The sequence below is a fragment of the Momordica charantia genome, unplaced genomic scaffold, assembly GCF_013281855.1.
Source record: "Momordica charantia cultivar OHB3-1 unplaced genomic scaffold, Mcharantia_2.0 BLBB01000119.1, whole genome shotgun sequence".
Lineage (NCBI taxonomy): Eukaryota > Viridiplantae > Streptophyta > Magnoliopsida > Cucurbitales > Cucurbitaceae > Momordica > Momordica charantia.
The window spans coordinates 9,597-24,873 of record NW_028275275.1 but is presented as its reverse complement, the minus strand read 5'-3'; the positions used below and the strand labels follow the sequence as shown (position 1 = coordinate 24,873).

At 35.8% G+C, this 15,277-nt stretch overlaps 2 protein-coding genes across 3 annotated transcripts; both read left to right on the top strand.

The window, feature by feature from the left end:
• The first annotated feature begins 126 nt into the window (after positions 1 to 126).
• Positions 127 to 4,510, top strand: LOC111025588 (ribosome-recycling factor, chloroplastic). Of its 2 annotated transcripts, none has more exons than XM_022303474.2 (11): positions 127 to 437; positions 534 to 684; positions 977 to 1,046; positions 1,148 to 1,243; positions 1,460 to 1,557; positions 2,132 to 2,243; positions 3,125 to 3,166; positions 3,337 to 3,393; positions 3,550 to 3,600; positions 3,960 to 4,016; positions 4,177 to 4,510. In XM_022303474.2, the coding sequence occupies exons 1-11, from the start codon at positions 353 to 355 to the stop codon at positions 4,192 to 4,194; spliced, it is 837 nt and encodes a 278-aa protein (XP_022159166.1). In that variant the 5' UTR covers positions 127 to 352; the 3' UTR covers positions 4,195 to 4,510. The 2 variants fall into 2 exon arrangements, with proteins under 2 accessions (XP_022159166.1, XP_022159172.1); XM_022303480.2 differs by having other exon boundaries at positions 128 to 437; positions 4,255 to 4,510.
• A 3,270-nt stretch (positions 4,511 to 7,780) lies between these two features.
• On the top strand, positions 7,781 to 13,642 carry LOC148207655 (ent-copalyl diphosphate synthase 1-like). Its single transcript, XM_088118381.1, has 13 exons — positions 7,781 to 7,940; positions 8,508 to 8,636; positions 8,729 to 8,823; positions 9,252 to 9,555; positions 9,652 to 9,835; positions 10,000 to 10,220; positions 10,336 to 10,456; positions 10,565 to 11,023; positions 11,214 to 11,312; positions 11,416 to 11,649; positions 12,330 to 12,456; positions 12,657 to 12,851; positions 13,270 to 13,642. The coding sequence occupies exons 1-13, from the start codon at positions 7,817 to 7,819 to the stop codon at positions 13,519 to 13,521; spliced, it is 2,544 nt and encodes an 847-aa protein (XP_087974507.1). The 5' UTR covers positions 7,781 to 7,816; the 3' UTR covers positions 13,522 to 13,642.
• Positions 13,643 to 15,277: the final 1,635 nt, after the last annotated feature.

Sequence of the window (15,277 nt, the reverse complement as noted above, 5' to 3'; positions counted from 1 at the left end):
ATGTCTCTCTATAACTTTTATTACCACCCGGCCCCAGCTGAGTTCCATCCTCATTAGGATTTCACTGTTAACTTTAGTATCTTCTTATCTTGTATTTATTGGCGTTGGCGACTCGTGAATTGATGCTATGCGGGCACAGGAGAGGCTTATCCACTCGCAGAATAATGTATTCGCCGCACCCAAACAGCCCTCACTGATAGCAGTTCGATTTCAATTTCTTATCCACACCTCCTTCACTCCGTTGTCGTAGACAAGGTCCACTCCAGCCGTGGTTCTACTGCTTATCATCCTGATCCTATTCCTCTCCTTCGCTCTCTCTCAGTGTCAACATCTTCAATTCATTTAGGTTTTCATGGCGACGCCTTTCTCAACAATCTCTGTTCGTTCCGTCTTCCAACCCAAACACAACCGCGCCAGAGCACTCCTCTCATTACGAGGTACGTCACTGTTCTACCAAAAATTGCATTCTCTTTCTTGATTTCTGTTTGTTTATATGTTTATTTCTTCATCCCCAAATGGGGGTCGCCTTTTAGATTATAATGGAGGGTTAAATTGCGTCAAATGTGGGTTGAATACGGCGCATGTTTATTCATGGAACTCTGCTGCAAACTATGTCAGACTCAAGCGGCATGCCCTAATGATCTCTTCCCACGTCATTGTTTCTGGGAGTCTGTTGAAAAACAGGCAAGGGAATTTCTTCTATTTCATTCACTTTCTTGAGTTGCAGTGACTATAACCAACCAATTATTTGGCGTATGAAACTCTACGTATTCGTCAATTATGTTCTTTGACTCGTTTTTACGACCAGTTTTATACATTTGGGGGGTGCTAACATGATGGGGCAGTCTGGCAAACGTACATGAATTTTTCATTTGGATTGGTCATTGCGTTATTGCTATCGAAAGTTGATTGCGACAGCATTTCATTTATGTTGATCTTCTTCTCCCTTCTTTATTTGGCCCTGAAAAAATTTTAGAAGAGGAGTTGTGAAGGCTGCAACTATCGAAGAAATTGAAGCGGAGAAAACCTTGATTGAGAAAGATGTAGTAAGTTCCTATGATCATTGGTTTGGAGACTTGCCGTATCTTTGAATTAGGTAATCTAAGATTAGATAACTTTGTGCGACCAACTATCCAATTATTTCCAGAGATCAAGGATGGAAAAGACTATCGACACAGTTCGGTCTAATTTCAACTCAATTAGGACCGGGAGAGCAAACCCTTCAATGCTCGATAAGATTGAGGTATGTGTAGATTCTTAAATCCAGCTTTTTTAGTCGAAAGTTGTTTCAATATGTCTACTTTGAATCTTTATTTTTTCCTTCCAAATATCAGATGAGTATCGTTCCAATAAGTTATTTCAATATGTCTACTATACAAAATTGTCTTCGTGGCTGTCCTAATTTTTGCTGAGCTGCCATTGCTTTATATGGAAAAGGAATAACATAGTATTTTTTCAGGTGGAGTATTACGGCAGTCCAGTTAGCCTGAAGAGCATTGCCCAAATTAGTACACCTGATGCCAGCTCTCTCTTGGTCCAGCCATACGATAAATCTAGGTATAATGATGTGCCAGTTGGATTGAATGGTTGAACATATTTGGATCCCTTTGGGATATGTTGTTCATGCGATACACCCTTTGCCTTACAGAAAACAGGAATTATAAGGATTAAGTTTTTCCAAATTCCAGTTTGTTATTTTACCATATTGGAAGGGTATAAAAGAAGGGGCAAGTTTTCTTCGATCACCATACCTTTACTGTGAAATTTTGAATATTGAGGTTCTCCCTTAATTCTTCATTCATTTGAAACTTGTAGATACTACTTTTCTGAACTAGAAACAACTTCAAGAAACTTGTACATATTATCTTTCTTTTCTTTTAGGAACCTACTTAGAACTTCAGAAATTTGTTATTGTAATTCTTGTTTTTCCGAAGAAAAGGTTTCACGTTGTTCTGGAGCTTTTAAATCTTCTCTGATCCCGAGTCTTTGACTTCATTGGTTGAGACTGCTGTGAACATAACCATCCTATTATTATCAGATGTAAAATGATGTCATCCAGCTGTACAGTGTAATGCATTTGTATATGTCTCTTGGAAATCAGCATTAACTCTTAACGAGTCATCATCTTCAGCTTAAAGTCAATAGAGAAGGCCATAGTCAACTCTGACTTGGGATTGACTCCAAACAATGATGGAGAGGTCATACGGTTAACTCTCCCTCAACTTACATCCGAAAGAAGAAAGGTATTTTCCTTTGCATTTGCTCACATCTTTCCACAAGATGTTACACAAAACCTTTTCTTTTTCACATTGTTTTATCTCATAAAGTATTAATATGCAAAAAACAGTTTAAAAGAATTATATTCTGCATCGTGTCAAAAAAAGAAAAAAAAAACTTTTGCATGGTCATCTGAGACTCTTAGTAAAGAGTTACAGCTCTACAGTTTCCTTTTCACTATCTTATGATATTATTATGGAAGAAGAGCTTGCAGTTACACTTTGCGGATCATTTCTGTAAAATTCATGTTGTTTTGTAGCCATGCTGAACACCCTCACTTCCCTTATTTAAAACATCTACCTTGTAAAGATATGAGTAGGTGGTGAATGTTATATTTTTTTACTTCACCATGAAAACCACTACGCAGAACTTGGCTTGCTAATTAACATAATGAGGGGCTGTGTCTGTTATATTGATTTCCTGGTTCTGAAGCTTAATATATGTTTTAACTTTCTGTAAAACTGAAACTTTTTTGGGTAACACCATTCCCTAAGGGAAGTTTATTATTGTACCCTTTGTATTTAACTGTATCTCCCTTTTTTTATTATGTTCTAAAATTTTTGTTTTACGCGGGCTGAATGATGTAGGAAAAAGTTGTTTATCTTCTCATGTCAAAGTTTTGTGGAGTTTATAAACCATCCACGAATAAAAGGAAAAAATAAATTGTTTCATTTTTTTTAGAAGTACATTTAGCATATGACTCAATACATTTCTACTGAAGTTTTGATTCCTAGATGTACAGTGAATTCCTAATATTTAACCTCAATGTGTATGACACTAATGGCAAGCTGCACATTCTTAGCAATTGAACGTGGATGATGAAATATTTGCGTAATTTACATTGCAGGAGTTGTCCAAAGTTGTTGCAAAGCAGGCAGAGGAAGGGAAGGTATGGTTTCATTTTTCTGGTTTTTGGGAAAGGGGATGGGGGGTGAAAAGATCGAGATATGTGTCCTGATGCAGATTGCTGAGTTTCTACTTTGAGACTTTTGGGATCTTTGCTTAAACAGCTACTGTATACGAACTCTTGGATAACATCCTGCATCTACCTGCTTACAGGTGGCAGTTAGGAATATAAGAAGAGATGCTTTGAAAGCCTATGAAAAACTCGAGAAGGTCAGCAAAGCATACATCTCTGTATCTATATCTTATGGTTCTTTTCTTCCACTTCTAAATTCTATTGATCTGCCTTCCAAGTGTGTAGTTTTACTCACTCTTTACTCTGTTTTCCTTAATGCTTTTATCTTTCTTTTTTTTTTTTTTTTGTGTCAGGAGAAAAAACTTTCAGAAGATAATGTAAAGGACTTGTCAAGTGATTTGCAGGTTTGTTGATGCTTCTGTTAACTCAGTTATTTAGAGTTTTTGGTCCTAAATCAATTATTTCCCATTCGGTTTGAATACGTTCACACAAAGGGCCATAGACGAGTGGCATCAAACCTCGTGCTAACGTTTCATTAAATCACAAGTTGTTCTGAAACCTGATATATTTTCACTGAATTCAGTAGTTTCGTCTCCAGCTTTAAATCATCCAGGGCTTATATTCCAGGATTGTCAAGAAATTTCTTGTAGCTATTCACTGTTGAATTAGTATTAAGGGTTTTATTTCTCCCATGTCCCTTTTGTGATTCTTAATGTTTATGCTGAATTGCACCTTATTTTGAGTATCTGGTTTGCTGGTGCAGAAACTAACTGATGACTATATGAAGAAGATTGATGTCATATACAAGCAGAAAGAGAAGGTATGGTCCATCTCGACCGAACTGTTTTTGGTACCAAAACCATTGTTAAATTATGAACCCAAAAGATGAATATTGGTAGGATTTGATTTAGGATCTTCATTTCAGGAGCCACTGAACCATTCACCGACCTGTATACATGTATTTTTAAATTGTATTTCAGGAGTTGTTAAAGGTGTGACCAAGAGCAACGATTGAGAGAAGTTCTCCTGATGGTGTGAATTTTTAAATTGTATTTCAGGAGTTGTTGAAGGTGTGACCAAGAGCAAACGATAGAGAGAAGTTCCCGGTGTGAATTGTGAAATATCACATCTCTGGTTTTTCCAAGAATAGAGTTTTAAAAATCTCATTGTTAGAATCAAACCCCCATTTATTTTTTTTCTTTTTCTTTGGTTGAAATGAGATACACCGCCTTATGGGAAATGGTAAATATCTCAAATCTCTCACTCTGTACATTGAAACTGGATATTATCATCACTCACACATTTTGATTCTCACTGGTTTTTTTTTTTTGTTTTTAAACTGACTCTGGGTTTAATGGTCAAACCTGAATTCAATAAACCCATTAAACTGACTCTTAAGAGAACAACTTTTGAAATCTGTAAACCAATCGTTACAATTTGGTTTTTTGTTTTGTACTGATATACTTTTGAAATCTGCAAACCAATCGTTACAATTTGGTTTTTGTTTTGTACTGATAAATGGTATTCTTTTTTTTTCGCAAAATTTAAAATTAAAAAAATAATACTTTTTGGTTCTTGAAATTTGAATACAAAAATATTTTTCAAATTAGAAAAAAAAAAAGGTTACCCAGCATAGCTTTCTTGAAAACAAACCCCAATAAATAAATAAAGAGGATCCATTGAGAGACAAAGGCCTCTTAATTTTGGGAAGCATCATTTTGAAGGGATTGGAATGGATGAAAACAAACGAAATGTACTGCTCACATTTGGCTTATGTAAATGTCCCTTAACAAAACTTTAGTGATAGAGCCATGGTATATTAGTTTTGTCCACTAAACATCAATCAAATAAATTCAGATGCTAGTCTCTGTTCCAGTAGCTAATCTGTTCTTTTCTTTAGTTACCATCACAACTTCTCAAGGACTATTCTAATTACAAACGTATTGGCTTACTTTTATTTAAATTTTATGAACTTTCGACCTTTTGATGAAAGATATATGTTTTAATTAGTTGAGTTATATTCAGATTGACAATATTAGGCATCTAATAATGTTTGATATCTTAGGACTTTTAACTAATTGTGTCAATAGTACGAGTCACATATCACGTGGGTCATGCTTAATCTCACATGTTTAATTATTACATTACTTTATATAACTAACATTACTTTGTATAACTTAACCAAACATATAATGTGATATATACAGTTAGTTGAATAAACTAACTAACATATCATATTAGCATTTCATTAACGATGTTGTAAATTGTTTCATACTAAAGCTATATTTCTTTATATTATTAGTTGGAAAAACAATTGTTCCATCGGTTGTATTATATGGATAACTAAATATAAAGTACTTTAAAATTATTGAGTATTATGTGATTAATTATCTAAGAATATTGAGCATCCCAAAAATATAAATTATCTTGCTTCCTTACAAGTAAATGGTTAAATCGTATTCCTCAAAAAAAAAAAAAGAGAGAGAGAGAGAGAGAGAGAGAGAGAGAGAGAGAGAGAGAGAGTTTAAATCTTAAACTATTTTTGAGAAAGATAAAACTTCTCCTTTTGTGTCATCATATCAGTAAAATTCATATTAAGTAGTTATTCAATTTTATTCTCTCAACTGAATTAATATGACAGGATCTTTATCATAAATTCTAACTTAATTAATAAATAAGGATTTGGTTTTGTCAAAAAAAGGAAAAAAAAGGAGAAAAAACTTTAGATTTTTATTTAATATGAACCATATTGACTTTTATTTAGATTGATTACTTCCCGATTAAAATTATAGGATAAAGTAATGAATAGTGCATAAAATCACTCCCTTTATGATTAAAGTAAGATAAAGTAATGAATGGTGCAATAAAATATAGTCAATTAAAGTCTTAATCCTATTATCGTGGAACTAATCAAACACGTATATTTATACATAATTAAAAAGAATCTTAAAGGAAAAAAACAACAACAAAAAAGAAAGAAACTATTCCTTTGTTATTTTTATTATTATTATTATTTTTTGGAGTAGCTGAAAACTATATTATTAAACAGTGAAATAACATAAGATTTTCCTCTTAATTATTAATTTATTATATAGTCTCTAACTTTATAAGCCTCATTTCATGCGAGAGCAAAACTTATGATAAATAAATTGAAAACACTAAGTCACGTGCCAAATAAATTTCAACCGAATTTTTGTTTCTATTATGACTGAAAATTGTATATCGACAACGATTTCCATGATTATATATTATTAACTAACATCTATATGTGCACTCTCGAATGTTGACACAGTGGCAAGAAGTTCAAAATTCCCTTCCGTGTCCAGAAGCTTAAAAAAAAAAAAGAAAACTAACATCTATATGTGCTTAAAAAAAATCTATATATTTTAATTTATTAAAACCTCCACTTTTCATCAGTGACTAATACACTGGACGGCTGCAACAGAATGGCGAATTGCAGCGCACAATCTGACCGTTGGAATGTTTTTTTGTTTTCTCTTTTCTAATAAAATAGAGGAAAAAAGAAACCGCTAAGCGAAGCCTCGTAAGTCTTAGGATGGAGGGCCATCCCATTATCCAATAAAATTAAAAAAATAAATATATTAGCGTATATTTAAACCAAGAGCAACTGAAAAGGACAAGAATCTTCAGTTTCTTAATTTTCTTTTTTATGACTAGAATATGGAAAGAAATATTTATTAATCTGCTAATTCAACTTAGAGCCTGAAAAGGAAAAATCGTCAGCAATATAAGAATGTATTGTTTGAAAATTGATTACAATATATTATATTTTACAGCAATAGTTAACGTTATATATTCTAAGAACAAAATACCCAAAAAAAAAAAAAAAAGAAAAGAAAACTATGATGTTGCAAATGGGCCAAAAATTTGCTCTCCTACTCCTATAGGACCTTACATTACAACACACAGACACTGCCAATGAAAATGCTCCTCCAACTTCCATCTGTAAAATTTGTTAGATTCTGCTTCATCCTTGACATGATAAAAAGGATATTGAGATCCATTATTTTGTGGGTGTACTTTAGTTTATAATATATTGTAAATAAAAACTAAATAAATTTGATGACAATGACAAAAATTGGTGTATAATCACACCTAATTAATGATTAATTTTTGAATAATTTTGATACTTATATTTTTCAAAATAATGTGGTGATTGGATTTATTTTTGACATGAAATAAAATATGACCGGCCAACTGAAATTGTGTTGAAGGTGTACATACCGGAATTGTTAAAAGGGTGATAAATGCCTATAAAGAAGATGTGCAATGTACATTAAGATGGTAGAATTGGAAATTCCATGAACCTTGAAAGGAAATTAAGTGGTGGAAAGTGCAATGAATTTAATATATAATGGCAGATTAGGGAAAAAAAAGTGAGAGGTGGTTTGTTAATATTGAAAAAGAAAAGAAAAATAGAAAAAGAAATAGGGAAAAGGACAGGAGTGCCCTCAATTCCATGGCTGGATGATCCTGTGCGGGCTATAAGCGGGAATCTCATGGGAAGTGGTTTCTGTCCTCTTCCTCCCCAGCTTTGCTTTTAAATTGGCTTCCTCATTTGTTGTGAACACAGAAGAACAAAATTAAAAAAAAAAAAAAATGATGTCCTCTCGCCATTTCCTTTCTTCTTCTTCTTCTGCTAATTCTCTGTTGTTCTCTCCCGATGCCCATCCCCATCCCATGCCCATTCAACTACTCCCCCCACCACCTGCTATTGCTAATGGTATGTTGCTTCCTCCACTCTCTACTGCACCACCACCACCATATTCTTAATTAATTCATTCATTCTCCTTAATTATATACATATACATATATATATATATTCTATATTCTATATTCTAATTCCTACCTACCTTCTGATCCTCTTCTTTCTCTCTTTTTTTTTCTTTTTTTTTTCCCATTTTTATTTGCCCCCACAATCTGAATTCTGAAATGGGTTTCGTGCTCCCATTTGCTCAATTTCCGATCCCCTTGTCTGACCCTCTTTTTTCTTTTTAAAGTTTAAACAAACAAACAAAAACCAAAGTTTTCTTCTGTTACATTGTATATTATATATGTTATGAAGGAATCCAAGGAAAGACCCCGACTCTCTCTCTCTCTGCACACACAATCGTCATCCGTCCATGCTCTTTGATGATGAAGTGTTGAAAATATATGCAGGGTTGCATTGTAATAAACTGAATAAAATAAGTGTTGCAAAACAACAAATGTTATCTTGTTGAAATACGCATAATTAAATAATATAAGCTTATATAGTGATGACGTATTTTCACTTAATAATATTATATAGGTGGGAGCTGGTTGAGGGTGAAAGACAGCGGCGTTGTAGTGTTGGAGGCAAGCAGGTGCAGGAGGAGAGGACGCAATAATAATGAAATCAAGTGCAATGCCATTTCCAAACCCCCAACTCAAAGCCAAGGTTGGATTTCAATTCCTTTTTGTAATATTATTTCTCGGTTTTAATTGAGTTGTGGTAATATATAATTTTTGATGGATGGAGCCGCCCCGCAGGCTACACGGATGTGCTTCAAAGTGGCAGTGGTGTGCCAGTTACACAGTGGCCCCAGTTTGTGGAGGATGACATTGAATCACAACTTACTACCCAGGTACTACAATTTCTACTTGTACCATTTTTCCTTTTTATTCTTTTTTAATTACCTTTAATTAAGCTTAATTAAATTACGAATTACCCGTGGGATCCGGGGTTTGTTTGTATATACTATATATATTTAATTTGGAGATGTCAGAGTTATCTTCCAATTTTTGGTTCGAGTGGAGGTGGTCCTGTGTAACTGATTTGGAAACATGTGTTTCCGTTTCACTGAATAAGCTTTAGCTTTTTGGTTACATGCTCATCATGCACCCATGACTTGCTAATATCAAGAGAGTCGAAAACGTAAACCCCTTTGCATGTGATGTGATTGGGTTCACTAAAAAGGCTGGAGGTGTGGGTGTGCCTGTGCGTTTTTTGTTCCCTCAGTTTACGAGCCAAACCTAGGAAACTAGGTAAACAAATGGTAAATTGTAATTATAGGTGTGGGTTTCAAAAGAGATCGAGGAACGTGTGAAATGCGTAAAGTCAATGCTGAGTTCGATGGAGGACGGTGACATAAGCATCTCGGCTTATGACACGGCGTGGGTGGCTCTGATTCCAAATGCGGACGGAAGCAAGCGTCCTCAGTTTCCGTCTTGTGTGGAGTGGATAGCCAACAACCAACTCCCTGATGGGTCGTGGGGCGACACCCAAATCTTCTCACCCCACGATCGCATCATCAACACATTGGCTTGCGTCGTCGCCTTGAGATATTGGAATCTCCATCCCCAAAAGTCCCAAAACGGTGCGCCATCTCCACATATATATATATATATATTCCTTCTTTATATATCCCTTAATTCAATTCAATCAATTATCTTATGTTGTATATATGTCGTAGGATTGGCGTTCTTGAACCAAAACATTGGGCGGCTGGAAGAAGAGAATGCGGAGCACATGCCCATCGGCTTCGAAATTGCTTTCCCCTCACTCCTCGAATTTGCTAAAAACTTAAATCTTCAAATCCCGACGGACTCCCCGGTGTTGCAAGAGATCAATGACAGAAGAGACCTAAAGCTAACCAGGTATATATTGTTTGGTTAATGAAGTTAAAATGGTTGAGATGCAATAAGTAAAAATAATATAATGGGCGGTGTGAAAGAGAGCTGGAGTTGTAATGGAGAAATGGAGCGAGGGCACTAGGTATAGGTGCTAATGGCGTGTGTATGTGCGTGTGCGTGTGAAACAGGATACCGAGAGAGATAATGCACAAAGTGGCAACGACGCTACTGCACAGCTTGGAAGGGATGGGCGGGCTGGGGCTGGATTGGGAAAAGCTTCTTAAATTGCAATCCCAGGATGGCTCTTTCCTCTTCTCTCCATCTTCCACTGCCTTCGCACTCATGCACACCAACAACCCAAATTGCTTCAAATATTTGCAAACTATTGTCGACCGATTTCATGGTGGAGGTAATTCCACGACCAACCCTACTTTTTACTTTTTACTTTTTACTTTTCCCTTTTTCCTTTTCCCAATCCCCACTACCACCACTACTTTTTTACTTTATTAATTCTCTCTCTCCAGTACCCAACGTGTACCCTGTGGACTTGTTCGAACACATTTGGGCCGTCGACCGTCTCCAACGACTTGGAATTTCTAGATTCTTTAACTCTGAGATTGCTGACTGTGTCAATTATGTCGCCAGGTAATTAATATAATATAAACAACACTACTTAATGGATAATACTAATACCATAACAAATTTCATTACCTAATTAATATAAATGATGGATGTTTTAATTAATCAATGCAGGCATTGGAGTGATGAGGGAATATGTTGGGCCAGAAATTCTGAGTTTCACGATATAGACGACACTGCCATGGGATTCAGACTCCTCAGGCTGTACGGCCACCAGGTTTCTGCAGATGTGTTTAAGCATTTCGAGAAGGAGGGGGAGTTCGTGTGCATCGCCGGGCAGTCGACGCAGGCGGTGACCGGAATGTTCAACCTGTACCGAGCTTCCGACCAGGTAATGTTCCCGGGGGAGAAAATTCTGGAGGAGGCCAAGCAGTTCTCCTCCAAATTCCTCCGGGAAAAACAAGCCGCCAATGAGCTGTTGGATAAGTGGATCATAACCAAGGACTTGCCCGGCGAGGTTGGTTACGCGCTCGAAGTTCCCTACTTTGCCAGCTTGCCTCGACTCGAGACCCGTCTCTACATCCAACACTATGGTGGCAAACATGATGTCTGGATAGGTAAAACGCTCTACAGGTACGCCTACACATGTACTAATTAAGATACCACCATTAAATGTTACATATGCACTAATTAAGAAGAAAAATACTTTAATTCTTTATTAGTAGCAACTTTGCCACCATTAAATGTTTAACCATATGTATAATAATATCATTGCATTTAGTTTATCTACTATGAATGAAATTAATTAATTATAATTTTTCAGGATGTTCAAGGTGAACAACGATACTTACTTGGAGCTTGCAAAATTGGACTACAACAACTGCCAACTCTTGCATCAGATTGAGTGGGTCGACATTCAAAAGTAATTAATAATTAATTACCATTTACCATTATATTTAATTGAATGGATTGAGATTGATTAACTAGTTAATTAAGTACATGGTGGGGTGGGGTCATGCATGCAGATGGCACACAGAAAACAAGCTGCGAGATTACGGAATGAGGAGAACCAAGCTCGTGTTCTCATATTTTGGTGCGGCGTGTAGCATTTTCGAACCAGAAAGGGCCAAGGAGAGGCTCGCGTGGACCAAGACCGCTGCTCTGGTCGATGCCATCGCCTCCCATTTCAAGGATGCCAACGCCGACCAACGCCGAGCCTTTCTCCAACAATTTACCAACTTTCACAATGTTGACAGACGGTAATGGATACCTACTTCTTTTTATATATTTAATTCAATTTTAGGATTTATTTTTTAGTGGCAAGCTAGCTATACATGTGTCTTTATTTGTGTCAACATCTTTGTGGATGTTTGCGTTTCAATCTATATTCTTGCGCAACAATAATACAATACAATATGCAATAGTGGGGTTTTGTTTTATGCTTCGTCATGTAATTGGAGTACCCCACTGCAACTATATATATGAACCAACACACACTAAGGCTACTATATATTATTATCTTACATATATATATACTTCTCAACTTTGAGATTACCAAGAAATTTTGGATCTAATCATGTACAATATATCTGACAAACACACAGGTATATATATATATATATAATAAAACAACAATAAAAACACCACCACCCCACCAACTCCTTTATTAATTTAGCATTATATTATAATCATTTACAAGGAATTAACACAAACATTACACATTATTATTTCATAACATTTTTGTCTTCTATTGTTAGATTTTACTTAGAATTAAAATAATTTTTTTGATTTTGATGAACATGAACATTATTGTGTGTTGGAAGTTGAAGTTGAAGTTGGTTAGTTTGTGTGGGGTGGGGTCAATTATTGGCGAAAAAGATAGAATTATTATGAAGATATGTTTGGGAAAAGTCATTGATTTTGGGATTTGTTTTAATAGGAGATCCAGCAATATGCAAAAAGGAGGACAAGGACTAGTTGGGATTTTGGTACGAACCTTAACCAATATCTCTTTGGATATACTGGTGTCGCACGGTCTCGACATCACCCACCATTTACATCGAGCCGTGAGTTCCTCTCTTCAACTTTTTTCAATAGTTGATCAAACAATCCCCTTTTGCTCTTTAATTTAGAACTCAAGAAAATAGACGTGCAATCTAGATCAGATCCTATTCAAGTAAGGTCGTCCCTTTTTGCTCGTGCCCAAAACAATGCAGCAGCTACTAGCTAGGTAGGTCTAATTTGAATATATATTTTGAATTTGTAGTGGAAAAATTGGCTGTTTAAGTGGCAAGAGGATGGAGATGTGCACAAGGGAGAGGCAGAGTTATTGGTGCAAACAATAATTCTCAACTCTGGGTGTTCAACTTTGGAGGATCTGTTGTCCAATCCTCAATACCAGAAGCTTTCCTACCTCACAAACAAAGTGTGCCATCAACTTGGTCACTTTAGAAAGCACAAGGTTAGTGTTTTTGTAGATAGAGAGGTACAACCCATTGCACCCCACACAATAACAAAAAGAAGATTATATTCCTCCCCTTTCTCCCCCCTTAATTCATTCATTACCCTTTCATTGCCACATAATATATATCACTCACAACTCACAACTACATTGACCTTTTTTTCTTTTCCCTACTTAATATTTAGCCCTCAAAATTAAGACCCGTTTGGTAACGTTTCTATTTCTTCATATTTAATGATGAGAAATGAATTGCATGGCTCCAATATTTATGAATTCAAATATCGTAAAACAATCTTTTTATTAATGTTTTGAAACAAATTGGAAATGAGAGCAAGAAAGAAGAACAAGAAATAGAAACGTTACCAAACGGACCCTGCGTAGATAGTAAACAAATCTTGTTTATTCTGTCATTTGTCAGGTGAGCAACGGTGACATCTACCAGGAGAAAACCGACAGCAAAATGCCCCCAGAGATAGAAGAAGACATGAGGAAACTTGTGCAGTTAGTGATCCAAAACTCACCAGAGGAAGAGGCAGAGGGCAATGGCATTGACTCCCAAATCAAGCACACATTTCTAACCGTAGCCAAAAGTTTGTACTATGCAGCGTATTTCGATCCTTGGACAATCAACTACCACATTGCCAAGGTCCTATTTGAAAGAGTCCTCTAATATTCCTATCATCCTGTATTTTTCAAATTTTGTATATTCTACACCACATGAAACGCAAAAACTTTGCTCTCTGTTTAATTTCTTCTGAAAATGAAAGACCATCATCTTTAAAATTCCAGAACATTGCTGTTTTGAGAAAACCACTCAATCCAAAAGCTTAACCTGATGAGTTGGATAAACTTCAGTTCATTTATATTATTGATTCTCAAAACAGTGAATTTGACACCAGAGACAAACAACTCCATCATCAATCAATATGAGATTTGAATCGGTCCAGTAATTAATAGGATAGATATAGATAGATAGGTTGTAGGTAGGTTGAAGTAATACACAAGTTAGTGGAGATATGTTTTGAAAACCACATAGAAATGTTTGGACTTTGGTAAGGGGCAAGGGAAGAAGTTGTGTTGTTATAATGGCTTTTCCTGTTCAGAATCTACCTAAAGAAACAATGGCAGACAAGGGGTCACGTAGGAACACGTGAAGTGTTTGGGTCATCAAGTGGAGTTGTTCCAAAATTCTGTATAACATATATTCAAATATTCTCTAAGATTAAGCTTCTGTATGTGGAAAAAGAACAACAACGACAAATACTTGATACTTCTCCCCCTTAAAATTCTTTGCCTTTATAATTATTAAGTACAGTTGAAATGGTACCTTGCAATGCACAGTTTGGTTGACTACGTGTGTGGTTCAGCTAATTCCATGCGCCTTCTTTTATTTCTGCAAAATTGATGCTGTAAAGTCAAAGGCCGCACCAGTGGAGAGGGCGAGCGGACGCTATTACCAACGGTTTCTATTACAGATTAAATGTCTGTTCGAGAGTGATTTTGGTCATTGTCAAAATCTCTTTTCCTTTTCATTGATCAGGGGTAAGTTGTTTGACTAAAGTATATTTCTCAAAATTGACATCGACCCTCTTTGTTATGTAACTTGAGCATTAGTTTAATTTGCAAGATACATACAAACCTTTATAAGAAAAAAAGGGAAAAAGATAGTGCAGCAATCTGAAATAATAACTTCCTTTGATCCAAATCAAATCACCCAAAAGTTGAGATGTTTAGTTGGATTCATTTAATATATTCTCCATAACATACATTGTCTATGGAGGGAGGGACTGTAGGATTTGGTGCACCTTTTATTATTCTTAGTTTCTCTGAGTAATCTACTCTCCCCATAGTGCTGATTAGCACATTGATTGGGAGATATGGATTGTTATCAACTACACCCAATTACTTCAAATATCTTACTTCAATTTCATTTTCAGACAAAGATGATGGAATCACCATCACCAAGTCCACATATATTGGGATTGTCACTTCATAGGATAATGTCATCTAGATCTCGAGGATCTAAACATTTGAAGTTGTTAAAGACCCCACGTTGAAAAAAAGGACCTAACAAGAGTTTATAATATAAGCGTGCTACTTCTCTCATTGTCAATTGGTTTTGAGATAGAACAATCTATGAGTATTAATATCGTATCAGAATCCAAAAGATCAAATGATCCTCCGGTCCAAAAATGATTATATATATATATATATGTTAACATTCAAGACGGCAAACCAGGAATTGAAAACTGAAGTCTTTACCATAAAATGACGAAAGAAAGAATGTGAGGACGTAACGTGTGAGGAAGAACAAAAGTGAGGGGATTCGGTAAGGCCACCGGCCCGAGCGATCCATGGGCTGGCATCATTGGCTCTGTGTGTGTGGCAGTTTAGTTTCGTGTGACGTAATATGGGGTCCTGAGAAC